Source organism: Panthera tigris, chromosome B2 (assembly GCF_018350195.1).
Source record: "Panthera tigris isolate Pti1 chromosome B2, P.tigris_Pti1_mat1.1, whole genome shotgun sequence".
Classification (NCBI taxonomy): domain Eukaryota; kingdom Metazoa; phylum Chordata; class Mammalia; order Carnivora; family Felidae; genus Panthera; species Panthera tigris.
Window position 1 is genome coordinate 44,836,388 of NC_056664.1, and position 13,384 is coordinate 44,849,771.

Here is a 13,384-nt window from a genome sequence, read left to right on the forward strand (position 1 = left end):
CGTCTGACTTCGGCTCAGGTCACGATCTCATGGTTTGTGAGTTCGAGCCCCACGTTGGGCTCTGTGCTGTCAGCTCAGAGCCCAGAGCCTGCTTCGGATTCAGTGTCTCCTTCTCTCTCTGCCCCTCCCCCACTTGTGCTCTGTCTCTCTCTGTCTCTCAAAAATAAATAATAAATAAAAGTAAATAAATAAACAAACATTTAAAAAAATTTATTTTAAAAAAAGCTGCTAAGAGACAACACTATGGTATACATCAGGGGCTGGCCAACTAGAACGTGCAGGACAAGCCCCCTATTTCTACAAATAAGATTTTCCTGGAACACAGCCACGTCCATCATTTACATGTTGCCTATAAGGCTGTTTTCATCCCATAAAAGCAGAGCCGAGTAGGGGCGCCTGGGTGGCTCAGTCGGTTAAGCGTCCGACTTCGGCTCAGGTCACGATCTCACGGTCCGTGAGTTCGAGCCCCGCGTCGGGCTCTGTGCTGACTGCTCAGAGCCTGGAGCTTGTTTCGGATTCTGTGTCTCCTCTCTCTCTGACCCTCCCCCGTTCATGCTCTGTCTCTCTCTGTCTCAAAAATAAATAAACGTTTAAAAAAAAAAAAAAAAAAAAAAAAGCAGAGCCGAGTATAGCAACATAGACCTTATAACCTTCGAATGCTGAAATACGTCCTAGCTTGCCGACCCCAGTAGAGCGTAGAGAAAATATTACCATGGAAAGGATAAGTCCATATCTAAATATAAAGCCAATAAGGAGCCTTGTTTGATTGTCTATGAGGCTTTCTGCCATTTCAGAGAGCACTGCCTCCAGCAGCAGATTAAGTAAACCAAGAAGGAACCATACCCTGCATGGAGGGAAAACCACATTTCCAGTAAGCTCTTTTAAGGTAGCAGTTTTGACGCTATGTAAGCACAGCTGCACGCACTATAAAGGAGACTCGTGGCCATTATTTCTGTGACTGAGTCAGGAAACAAACCGAGAGACTACCAGAGAGGACAGAAGTGACGATGACGAGTCACTTCTCGACCATCCTCATCACCGCCCTCAACGCTGCCAGCACTTACAGACCACGGGCCACATGGCCGGCAACGTACTGAGCGCTGGGCACACACTCCATTCACTCCCACAACAAACGATCTGTTAGTATGATTCCGATTCTATACACATGGAAAACGAGGCACCGAGTGGCTAAATAACTGGACCTTGATCTTGATCACACAGCCACTAAGTGGAACCAGACTCCAGAGACCTTGCTCTGAAGTGCATATGAGAACAACTTCTTTCTAACCTTCTAAACAGAGGCCCGGAGAAGTGAAAGGTCTTCACTGAAATGGACAGGGAATGGCAATTCTAGAATTTTAGAACCCAGCTTTATTGCTGTCATTTCCAGGGTGTAGTGTAGTGTAGTGTTGCTCTCCTCCCCAAACCCCTGGCCTCCACTGCCTCTGCTGCTCTCACCTCCGACCCAACCAAGGGCCGCCTCCCACTGGCTTCCTTGCTTGAGGGCACCCACAAGACTAAGCCATTTGCATTCTGCTTAAATGCAAGCACCGGGAAGCATTCACGAATTAATTCCCTCTCTTCACGTCACCCAGCTCTCCAGTGTCCAAGAGCCCAAGTGTTCCACATTGAAGAAGCATACCAGATGGAGGAATATCAGCAAATTTTGTAGCTGGTTTTTGCATATTTTAAAGCACTACTGTCACGAAAGCTTCCTTTAGCTCCGAATAATAACTCTTGGTATCTACGGCAATTTCGTGTAAAGAAGCCACCTTAAGATCTTTATGTGAAATCCCTTACACCAAATATGATTATGAGCCAAAGGAAAAAAATCCAATATCTGAATTGAAAACAATGCAACCTGGAAAAGGATTAGGTAGATTAATTAGTTCATGGTTGCTCTAGACCAGTGTTATCCAATAGAACTTTCTATGATGGAAATGTTTCAGAGCTGTCCTGTCCAATCTGGCAATTACTAGCTACATGTGGCTATTGAGCCCCTGAACGGTGGCTGGCACAACTGAGGTACTGATTTTTTTTTTTTTTTTTTTTTTTTAGTTACTTTTACCTTTACGTGCAATAGCTCGGATGGCTACCACACGGGCCAGCTGGACTCCGGACCACCCGTCTGAGGGCCCTGTGCTATTGCCCAGGCCTGGGGACACACAATAAAACCCAGTGTCTGCTCTCTAAGAACTTAGAAACAATGTGGGGAGACAAACCACATAGACACAAATAGTTAAACAGCGCCAGACAATAAGAGCAAAAGGAGTTAAGAAATAGCATCTTAGAATCTAGTTCTACAGAATGAGTCCTTTACCCTTTTGTTGCGAAAGAGTTGCTTGAGAAAGAGTGCACCAGCCGCGTGTACTATTGTTTTTGCAGTCAATTTCTAGGAGATGCCGCTGTCCTTATATGTCATGTGCTTGAAGTAGCCACACCGGAAGGGCTCACTGTCCCTGGCCAATGCTTACTGTCTCCCCGAGACACAGAACTCAGAAGGTGCTAGTCAGGAGCCAAGTTCAGTTTAAACGAGATAAATCCACTTCCTTTGGTCTCTCACTCTTTTATTCCTCATTTTTCTCCATATCCTGAAGTCTGAGAGAGAAAGGAAATACGATCGAGGAGAAATACTGTCCATTTTTTGTTCCCTTTATCACCTCGCAGAGCCTCCTGTCTGTATTCTCCTCTCTTATCCATAGAAGCATTTTTCAGGGTGACTTCCACTCCCCGCCCTGCCTTTCAAACTTCCCCTTCCAAATCCCTCGGACAATAGGTTGCTCGGGATCGCAACTTCACACTTTTTGCAAATAGCTAAAGAGAAGGGGGAATAAAGGAAGGAAGAAGAGAGAGAAGTGGGAATGGAGAGAGAAGGGGAAGAAAGGAAGGAAAGGTAACTAGAAATGGCCCATGAAGGAACAGCCATGAGAGAGCGGCGACAGATTCCCGTCGTCAGTCATCCCCTCAGCTACAGTTCTCTCTCTTCCATGGTTACCAGGAAGGGAATAGAGAGACTATTTTGAGACCATTTGAGCCTCTCGCATTGCAATGTATGGCCAGTTGTGCACAGGCTAAATTTCACTATCTTTGCTTTTGTGCTTTTTGTGACAAAGCAGATCAAACAAAAACTACTGTTTCCCATGTGACCTCCCAATGAATGTGAACCCACACCTCTCTTCATTTTAAATTAAATGGAACATTTTGGTCCCACCATTGACCCATTACGTTGGGGTTATACTACAGAAAGAAGGAACGTTTTTAAAAGTGACAAAACGATGACAAATGGACCATTAACAACAGACATACATCTTGAGGACACTCATGATGCAGTAAAAGAGAGTGACATAGATTTTTATGTATAAAACTTCTGGGGCGTCTGGGTGGTTCAGTCCGTTAAGGAGCCTACTCTTGATTTCAACTTGGGTCATGATCTCATGGCTCGTGAGACTGTGCCCCACATCAGGCTCTGCACTGATGGTGAACAGCTGTTTGGGATTCTCTCTCTCTCCCTCTCTCTCTGCCCCTCTCCCGCTCCCGCTCCCGCTCCCACGTGCGTGTTCTCTTTCTCTCTCAAAATAAATAAATAAATTTTTTAAAATTCTGAAGGGACTTCTAATTCTGTTGCTGCAATAGACGCATTACAGGAAACCACAGTCCAGACCCAATCAACCAGACATAAAATTGCTACGACTTCAAAAAGGAAGCATACAAGTACCACAGCACCTTCGGTCTTCGAACCTCTTGGCCATATAACATCTCATCTGGTGTTTCCAACACTAGGATTCTGTGAACGCAGGATTGCAGTTTGCAGGAATTCAACTTTAAAACCCCTAACCTGGGGCGCCTGGGTGGCTCAATCGGTTAAGCGTCCGACTTCGGCTCGGGTCATGATCTCACAGTTCGTGAGTTCAAGCCCCGAGTCAGGCTCTGTGCTGATGGCACAGAAAAAAATTAAAACCCCTAATCTAAGTCCATAGTAGGTAAAGAGGGGTGAGTGGGGCCAAATAAAGGAGAGGCTCTTGTTGGGAAAATGGATGGGAACCAATGGCCCCGCGTCAGAGTGCTGAAGGTCTATAAGGCACTCAGGATCACAGCCAGGGTTGCTAAGGTAGGGAGAGATAAGTGACGTCCTACATGTACATGATCGCTTATAGAGCACGCCCCAGGGCTAGGTGATTTTATCCCCTCTCATCCTCATGAACAACTCATTGTGAAATGGGTGAGGATCACAAAAAGATCTTATTATACAGGATTATCTGCTGCCCAGAACTCACTGCAATCAGATCAACAAGGTATTGTTTCTAGAGGCCTCTCTGAGCCCCTGGGACGGTTATTAAACAGAACCTCGCTTTGTAATGGGATTTTACCTGGTTGGGCCTTTGAGAATAGCAATTTGGAAAGAAGAGACCTTCCTTAGGTCTTCACACTTTTTGCAATATAAACATTGCAATGCAAAAACCTGGGGGAAAAGTTTAAATACGGGAAGAGATCATTGTACCCGAATGAGACTACTGTGATTTAGCTGGAAAAGCATAATCCCGAAGTACTGATTTGAATGCAGGAGTTATGGTTTTATTTGACTTGGCACTTCCATTCTTTTTTACGAGACAGGAGATTGTTTCAAGGACACAGGCATGGGACACAAGGGCACAGGACACAAGGTGGTCCTAAGAATGCCTAAAGGTCACTGAATTAAGCTGCTTTCTACTGCCAACCAGTTTTACTTCTTCAACTCAAAGTGTTCTCAAGAATTCTGACAGCTATGACCGCGATCTAATCTGTAAGTGCAAATACTACAGGAATGGAGTCACGTTTTTAATAAGGTAGGAGGAGGGTTCCGGACACTTACGGAATCCAGCAAGATGTTCTTTGCTCGTGTTCTCCTAATTAGATATATCAGAACAAGTGTCCTGACTGGCCATTTAGAAGGCAATTCAATGAAATAGCTGATCCTAGACCGATCCTGGACCAGAGGAAAAAGGTACACTATCCATCAAGGGCTTTACTGGGTCAACTGACAGCACTGGAATATGGGCAGTGAATTAAAATACTGTATCCAAAAATAAAATAAATAAATAAACCCAGGAGCTCTTGATAACGTTAAAAATAAATAAATAAATAAATAAATAAATAAATAAATAAAAAATACTGTATCCATGTTAAATTTATTAAGTTTGAAAATGACTAAGTTTTTTTAAAGAGAGTATCCTTGGGGCGCCTGGGTGGCTCAGTCAGTTAAGCGTCCAACTTTCAGCTCAGGTCACGATCTCACCCTTTGTGGGTTCGAGCCCCACGTCGGGCTCTGTGCTGACAGCTCGGAGCCTGGAGACCGCCTCCGATTCTGTGTCTCCCTCTCTCTCTGCCCCTCCCCTGCTTGCACTCTGTCTCTCTCTGTCTCTCAAAAATAAACATTTAAAAACTTAATGTATACTAACGTACCTAGGCTTAAAGGGCCATGAAATGACTCAGAAAAATTATTGTAGGCATGCACATATGTATATAGGTCTTCCTTAACTTGTGATAGGGTAACATCCTGATAAACCCATCGCAGGTTGAAAGTATCATTTAATACAGTAAGTGGAAAATGCATGTAATACACCTAACTCATTATTCTCAACTAAGAGAAAAATACACCTCACCTATCAAACATCACGGCTAAGCCTAGCCTACCTTAGACATACTCAGAACACTTACATTAGCATACAGTTGGGCAAAATCATCTCACACCAAGCCTAGTTTATAATAAAGTGTTGAGTACCTCGTGTAATTTACTGCATACTGTACTGAAAGTGAAAACCAGAATGGTTATTTGGGTACATCAGGGTTATAAGTGTATTGGTTGTGCACCCCCGTGACCGTGTGGCTGAGAGATGCCTGTCACCCAGCATCATGACAGAGTATCATTCTGCACATCACTGGCCCAGAAAGACCAGAATTCACAATCTGAAGTACAATTTGGAGCGAATGTGTATATGTATCACTTTGGCAACGTCCATAATGTCAAAACACCTGAAGTTGAACCATCATTAAGTCAGGGACAGTCTGCATATATACACTACGTATTATGTAACACTATTTTATATATATTATATAACATTATGCTATATGTAACAAACTCGTCTGTGTTATTACGCATGTCACAACACAAAGTCTGTATGTAATTTTATATAAAAAGAGCAAATAAGCAAAAGGACAAAAGTTAACCACCGGTCGATCTGGGCACAGGTATATCGGTATTCTTTGTACTATTGCCAATATTTCCATAAGTCTGAAATTATGTCCAAATAAAACTACGTTTTATGAAAAAGGAGGGGAGAATTAATTGAAGCCTTCCTTCCCCAGCTGGGTTGCCTGCAAAGAGACATCTTATTCAAATCTATGCAGGCTCTATCCCAAACAGGATGTTCCCCCCAGTCTGACTTTCACTCAGACTAGCAAAAGGAAGCAAAATGAGTTTTGGGTTTGTTTTTTTTTTTAACTTTCCCTAAATTTCTGATTATAAAAATTGCATGAGCTTATTATAGAAAATTTGGGGAAAAGAACAGAAAACTAATAAAGAAGGGGAAAACAGCACTCAAACATTCCACTATACCCCACCAAACTGGAAGAAACATTATTTTTATTCTGGCGTATTTCTTTTCAGTCTTTTCCCAACATTTTAAGAGAACCAGGATTATATTGTGTAAAGTGCGTAGCCTGGGTTGGCTATGTTGTTTTTCTTTTAAGCTAGTGTAAACATTTCCCTATGTCGCGGGTAAAAAGAACAACACCTCATTAAATCGTCAATGTCAACACTGTATTCCACTACATGGATATGCCATAATTTACTTATTCATTTCCCTAAAACTAGGCCTTTGATTATTTTCAGTTTTTATTTATTACACAACATGCTGAGTTAAAAGTTTAAGGTCTTTGGGCTCAAATCTTTTTTTTAGTATTTCCGCTCTATGCCTTTATGAGAGATTCACAAAAACTGAATTACTGGGGCAAAGGGCATAAACATTTTTAAGACTCAACACAGGGGTTCCCGGGTGGCTCAGTCGGTCGAGCGTCTGACTCTTGATTTCGGCTCAGGTTGTGATCCCACTGGATTGAGCCCCCGAGGATTCAAAGAAAGGGAAGTTACTACCACAAGTTAAAAACTGCACTCGTCACATCAAACTTAGCTGCTGGGACACGTCCTGTTAGCTGTTTTTAGCCTTCGAAAAAAGGAAAAACTGAAATATTCTACCCTGTATCAGCACACACTGACCACTCGGTAGAAGACACAGGGTCCAGCTTCGGATGATAACCAGTAGAGTAAGCTTTGGGTGTCTATAATCTAAAAGACTTTCCTATCCTCCTGATAGAAATGGGATCCTCAAAACACAAGGAGGGGAAAAGCACTTGTGAGAAAGTGACAGGAATCTAAAAGCAAGGTTCAGATTCAAAAAGGCAAACTTAACGAAGACAAGATGGGTTTTTCGCCCTCTATTTTTCCAGCAGCCTCGTATTGTAGAAGCAAGGGACCTAACAGTCAGGAGATATGGAGTCAGTCCCATCTGGGCTGAACAAACAACCAGCCTGGGTCAAGGACACAGCCAAACTTCCCTGAACTCTATCTCCCCGCTTGTTAAATGACACGGTTGAACAAAGTCCCTAAGGGTCATTCTCAGGTCTCTGATTTGTCAACATTCTCCTTTAAATGTGCCGGGGAGAAAAGGGCAGAGTGGTTATTGTCTGTGAATGTATTACGTCAAATGCGGACCACCTCATTTTTCATAGCACAACTAGAGCCAACAGCACATGGTATACAGTAGCTTCCAGAAACTTTGCATTTCCCACTCCTTCAGGCAGCAAGGACTAAGAAAGGACAGGCATGGGGATCTGTGAGCAAGGAGAAAAGAAGGCTCACCATGGCCATTGCAGTAGTAGATCCACTTCTCCCGGTTCTGGGTTGGGGTCATGGATTTCTTCAGCCCTGCCTTTTCCACAATGGCGCTCGGATCCTGCCGGGGCCCCTTTTTCAGAGTCCTTGAGCTTTTCCGGATACTGCATACCACTATCACCACAAGCACCAGCAGCAGGAAAAGCACAATCATCCAGGGCAAATGTTCATTGATGTCAAAATGCTTGTGTAAATTCTGTCTGGGGTGACCCCTCTTGAGGCCTTTGATGGGCGTGCTGGACTTCTCCCCCCCAGTGGCCTCCATGGATGGCAGCAGCTTCAGGATGTGTCTGTGGTGGGGGCCTTGCTGGTGGTTGACTACCTGGAAGTTTGGGAAGGTCTGGTTCACGCCTTCCTCACCCCTCGCTGAGCTTGTGTTGTTGGGGACTGTCCCTTCCTGGATGCCACTCGGTACCTTTGGTCTAACAGAGGCAGAAGAGCTGGATTCTGTTGAGTTCATGCCTAGAAAAAAGGAGGGGGGGAGAGCTTTTCTATATTTGGGGATCTGTATATTCCTCCTCTTCCTGTTCATCTTCAAACCAGGCCAGATAACGCAAGATGTGAACTGTTGGAGCTTAAGAGTAATTTATACTGCACGTTTTCGTAAGGACTCTAACGGCACTTTTACGTGGAAGGTAAAAACTAAACCTAACAGCTAAACTCACTTCCTCATGGCAAAACCAACAGCATCCTCAGGGACCCAACATCTGAGCTTCAGGGCAGCTTCTCCTATGCTTCACGTTCAGAGCAGAGCCATGAATGTTCAGGGTTCTAGTCAACTCTTAATTGTGCTGATTATTCACAAAACTAATCTAATTCCTTTACTCCTCCTCCTTTTGACCATTTCAGGATACAATGGTAAAATTGAGACTATAACTAAGGTAGGGAAAAAGAGCTCAAACTCAGTTCCAAATCCAACCAGGGAAAGCTTTGGTGAGAAAAGTCAGTGAGTAAAACAAAGCAGGACTTAGCATCTGCTATTAATAGATTAGTAAATTTTGGGCAGCTTAGTGGACTTCTTTCAGAGAAGCTTGCACATACTCCTGGTGTGAGAGCCAGGGATTTCGAGTCCCAAGAGACAGGACCTAGCCTGCATCCTTCACTGAGAAAACCTGGACAGTTCATTTGAGCTCTTTGAGCCCATTTCTTCATTTCAAAATGGCGGTTGTGAGAAGGCCCTCCTTACAGAGTTATCATGAAGGTCCAGTGTAATCACACACAAAGAGTATGCTAGAAAGCACAACTCAAGTTGGCTATCATCTCATGAAAATTAATCAAAAAGGACTTGGAAATAAATAATAAATTTTATATTCTGCCTGACGTCCAAATCCTAACAACTAGGATACTTGATGAAGGGCATAAAGTTAAAATAATTGGAAAAATTAAACTTATAGGTGCACCTGGGTGGCTCAGTCGGTTGAGCATCTGACTTTGGCTCAGGTCATGACCTCACAGTTTGTGGGTTCAAGCCCCATGTCGGGCTTTGTGCTGATGGTGTGGAGCCTGCTTCAGATTCTCTGTCTCCCTCTCTCTCTGCCCCTCCCCCAGTGGCTCTCTCTCAAAAATAAACATTAAAAAACTTTTTTTAAAGAAAAAAAATTAAACTTATTATTTTCCAAATGTGAATGCCAGTTATGTTCAACATGCTACAAATGTGCTTGTTTCCTGAAACTTCTTTCTTTCTCCTTCTATGCCCCAACTTGTTTCTAATATTCATCCTTCCCTTCCAGGCATCATGGTATTTTCTCCCCTTATCCCTCCTTCTTTCCTTCTGGCTGTGTCTATCCAGGATTGATTCCATGTTGGAAAACTGAGTCTGGATGGAACCTTGAACATCATGTATTTAACAAGTTTGAAACCAAGGCCTGAAGAAGTGACTTACATAAGGCCACACACTATCTTTATTTCTCTCGTTCTTATTTTTAAACTTGATGTGACCTAGTTTTTAGATATTTGATTCCCCCCCTAACAGAAAACCTGAGTCTAAATGTTTCTAATGCATGCAAAGAAGCCAGATTAAATTAGCCACGAAATGGAGGCCCTTCCTCAAAGGGTGACTTTGGAATATACAAAACGGAGAAAACATCCTCCGTACAAGCCCATTTTCGGTAGTTCCACTGGGTTCAAAACCTTTTTCAAATAAGTAACTCATGAGGTTAAGTTACCTTTGGGAATATAGGTGGAGGAAGGGACTTCATGGGATTCCATGTGCTCCGGGTATGAAAAGATGGCTGTGCCAGGGGAAGGTGAGGTCGTGCTGGAGGACGAAAGTGTGCCACAGACGTTGTCTGCTTCCTTGGTCCCCGGCTTGATCACCACCAGGTTCTGACTCAGACAGTCTGTGTATGCTTTGCATTTCATCACACTAGAAGGCACATCAGAGAAGGTACCCCGAGCACACTGCTTACACCGCACGTCCTCGGTCTCTGTCCCTTTCTTCCGCACACCCCAACCCACAGGACACACCGTATGGGGGGTGCAGGTACCATTAAACTGGAACATGCCAGGTGGGCAAGTGCATTCTCGGTCAGTCAAGGCAGCACAGGGTAATTTCTCAACCATCGGCCATGGGCATGGCTGACTACAGTCATGGCATTTCTCTATGCCATTCTCATGCCTGGTAAAGGTCCCCACAGGGCAGCTACTACAGACACGCAGGCTTGTGTTGGTACAGTGCTCGGACACATATGTTCCTGCCGGACATTTGTCACAGGTTAGCACCTGGCCAGTGGCACGGTCCACATGGTGGTATTTGCCAATGAGATTTGGGGCCTTCTGTTCTGGCTGAGCTGTGGTGGTGCTAAGGAATCCAAGCTGAAAGAAATAAAAGGGGAGGGAGAAGGGATAAAAACCAAGAAGGTGTTAGATGGGAACAGAGGAGAAGAAAGAAAAGAACACCACAACCACCATCGCTCCCATTAGAGATCCAACCAGTCCCATAGCCTCTTAACACTACGGCAGCAACACAGTAGGAAGAGACCAAGACTCTGATTCCATCCTGAGGCCTGATTTGGTTTTGTTGCGTGACCTGTGCCTCAACTTCCTTCTTTTTCTGTCTGTAGTGACATGAAGTTGATAATACCGCTCAAATCGATTACAAAAAATCAACTGAGAATATGAACATGAAAACACTTTGTAGTTCATATTCAAAATGCTGTATAGGGGCGCTTGGCTGGCTCAGTTGGTGGAGCTTGCAACCCTTCACCTCAAGGTCGTGAGTTCAACCCCCATGGTGGGCATAGAGCTTACCTAATTTTTTTTTTTTTTCAAATTAAAAAAAAAAAATTGTTTTTAAATGCTGTGTAGAAGTGAAAAGTCCTAATGCAAGAAGAAACTAACTTCCTGAATAGTTGTCTTCCTTCTCGTGGCCCAAATGTTAAGTTGCCATTGCTTGGTACCAGGACAAAGCAACTGAGAAGTATGACGGCGTCTATTTAAGCTACTTCTGCTTATGGTACCAGATTACCCACATGGGGTTAACTGATAATGCATGATTTTTTCAAAGCTTTTCTCTATGCAACGCCAAACGTTCTTTGGTTTTGTTTTATTTGCAAAACAGAGGCAGGCCCTTGGCATTCTTAATTTGCTTTCAACAATAGAGTCGATGCTTTTAGATGTACATCCTGTTCTGCTCAGCCTCTGAAGACCATGGTTGCAGGAGCATGGACCTACAGACACCTAGGGGGTCCAAACACAAAGCTGGGTCCAGCAGGGACTCAACAGATGTAAATTTAATTCATAGGACGGAAACTTCACCCAGCTAGATTTTACACTAGCTTCCAAACTGAAACCTTCAGAGAAAGTAAATTATATTTGTGGTACTAAATCTTGAGGTCCTTCTGAGAGGGGAGAAAAATATTTAAGAATGAATATTAAGAGAGAGCTTTTCTGCATGAATGAAGGTTGAGAGGGTCCAACAAGAACGTTCCCACTGCCCTCCTCAAAATGAAGAAAGGTCAAGCGTCAAGAAGATAATGGCTGCCTCAAACTACCAGATACCCATCAGGGCAATTTCCTTCTAAATTAAAACCAGTAACTAGGAGAATGAAAGCAGAATTTTTTCAAAAATTGATCAGAATTCCTGTCTCCTTAGCACCCTGCAACTTAACCCAAGATTCAGTTCCCCTCCACTGCAAAATTTAACTAATTGAATCAAAAGTATCATCCCTTACTCTCGCCCAGGGCCACCTCCAGTTAAACAACCATACTGAAAACAAATTTTTAGCTTGTGAGAATCTAGTCATCGTTTCTTTAATCTGAGACACACAAAAAAGAGCTAGTGGTTGATTTTTCTTGGTAAGAAACTTAACTGCAGGTTGGACTGTGAAGAAAAAGAATCTCCTGCTTAATAAGGATAAATTCTCTACTATCATCCCCTTTTTTGCTTCTGGCTTTCTTTCCTTTTCTTGGTCATTCTGTTTGCAAAATCAGCCCAGCCACACTCTTCTGAGCATTGCAGACGTATTAGATTGAGGGAAGAAAGCCCATCACCAGCGTGTGGAGCCCAAGTTCCATTTGTCAAGCACATGAGGACAAATCTCGTCCCCATCTCCTTGACACTAAGGACCGACCCAAGAGGTCGCAAAAGTGGCCCTGCTCTGTGTTGCTCCAAGTTCCTTTATATGTAGCTTCTAAGTGCAAAAGCACTTCTAGATGGACACAATGTTCTGGAAGTTTGAAAGATGTATAAACAACCCAAATGGCAGGTTATTACACTTGTGTAAAGGAGATAAATCGGAGAATGTACGGGAGATCTGGCCAGAGAGTGGTGGTCAGGACAACCACCACCTTGCTGTGCAACGTATGGGCTCTGAGTCTGGCCCCTACCTGTGCAAGGCTAGACAGTCAGCCAGGCATCTACTCCAGGGTGGCTCTGCAGAACAAGCATAGTGGTGAATAGCAGTGTGTGTGTGTGTGTGTGTGTGTGTGTGTGTGTGTCCAGGCGTGGGGTTGGAGCTTGTCTTCTATAGCTTCACTTCACTCCCCAGGGTGCACCCTTCTCAGGGATGCATCAGCCCCTGACTACCGAACTACCAGAGGTCCCCACCCCTCCGGTGGCACACAAAACCCATTTCCAGATCCCACTGCACCCCCGCTCTTCGCCACTCATTAAGTAGATGTTTCAGTTCTCTGTTCCTTTAGAATAATTTGTCAGATTTCTAACTGAAGCAAAGCTCGGGGCTCTTTAACTGCATTATACTAAGTAACCCACTTTATAGACAATGGGGCTCTAAAAACGGACCTTTCAATTACCTCATGTTACAGGAGGCAATTCTGCCTCCTACACACGGAGTTAACAATGAGGCCTCAGCATCTCACCCGGACTGAACGCTAGAAATGAGATTTGTGCAGAACTAGGCATCTTGAACGCACTGGACAAACGTGCAGTGAAGACCTACTACGTGTATACGAGGCACCATGTCACCGGCTGACAACGGAGCCCTGTGAACTCCATTC

At 43.9% G+C, this 13,384-nt stretch overlaps 1 protein-coding gene across 1 annotated transcript in view; it reads right to left on the reverse strand.

Moving 5' to 3' along the window:
- Positions 1-13,384, reverse strand: part of TNFRSF21 (TNF receptor superfamily member 21) — a 68,047-nt gene that overhangs the window by 38,274 nt on the left and 16,389 nt on the right. Inside the window, exons 2-3 of the mRNA XM_042986521.1 lie at positions 10,093-10,741; positions 7,895-8,389 (exon numbers count right to left, since the gene is read on the reverse strand). Of these exons, the coding sequence (XP_042842455.1) occupies positions 7,895-8,389; positions 10,093-10,741 (1,144 nt within the window). The remainder of the gene's footprint in view (positions 1-7,894; positions 8,390-10,092; positions 10,742-13,384) is intronic.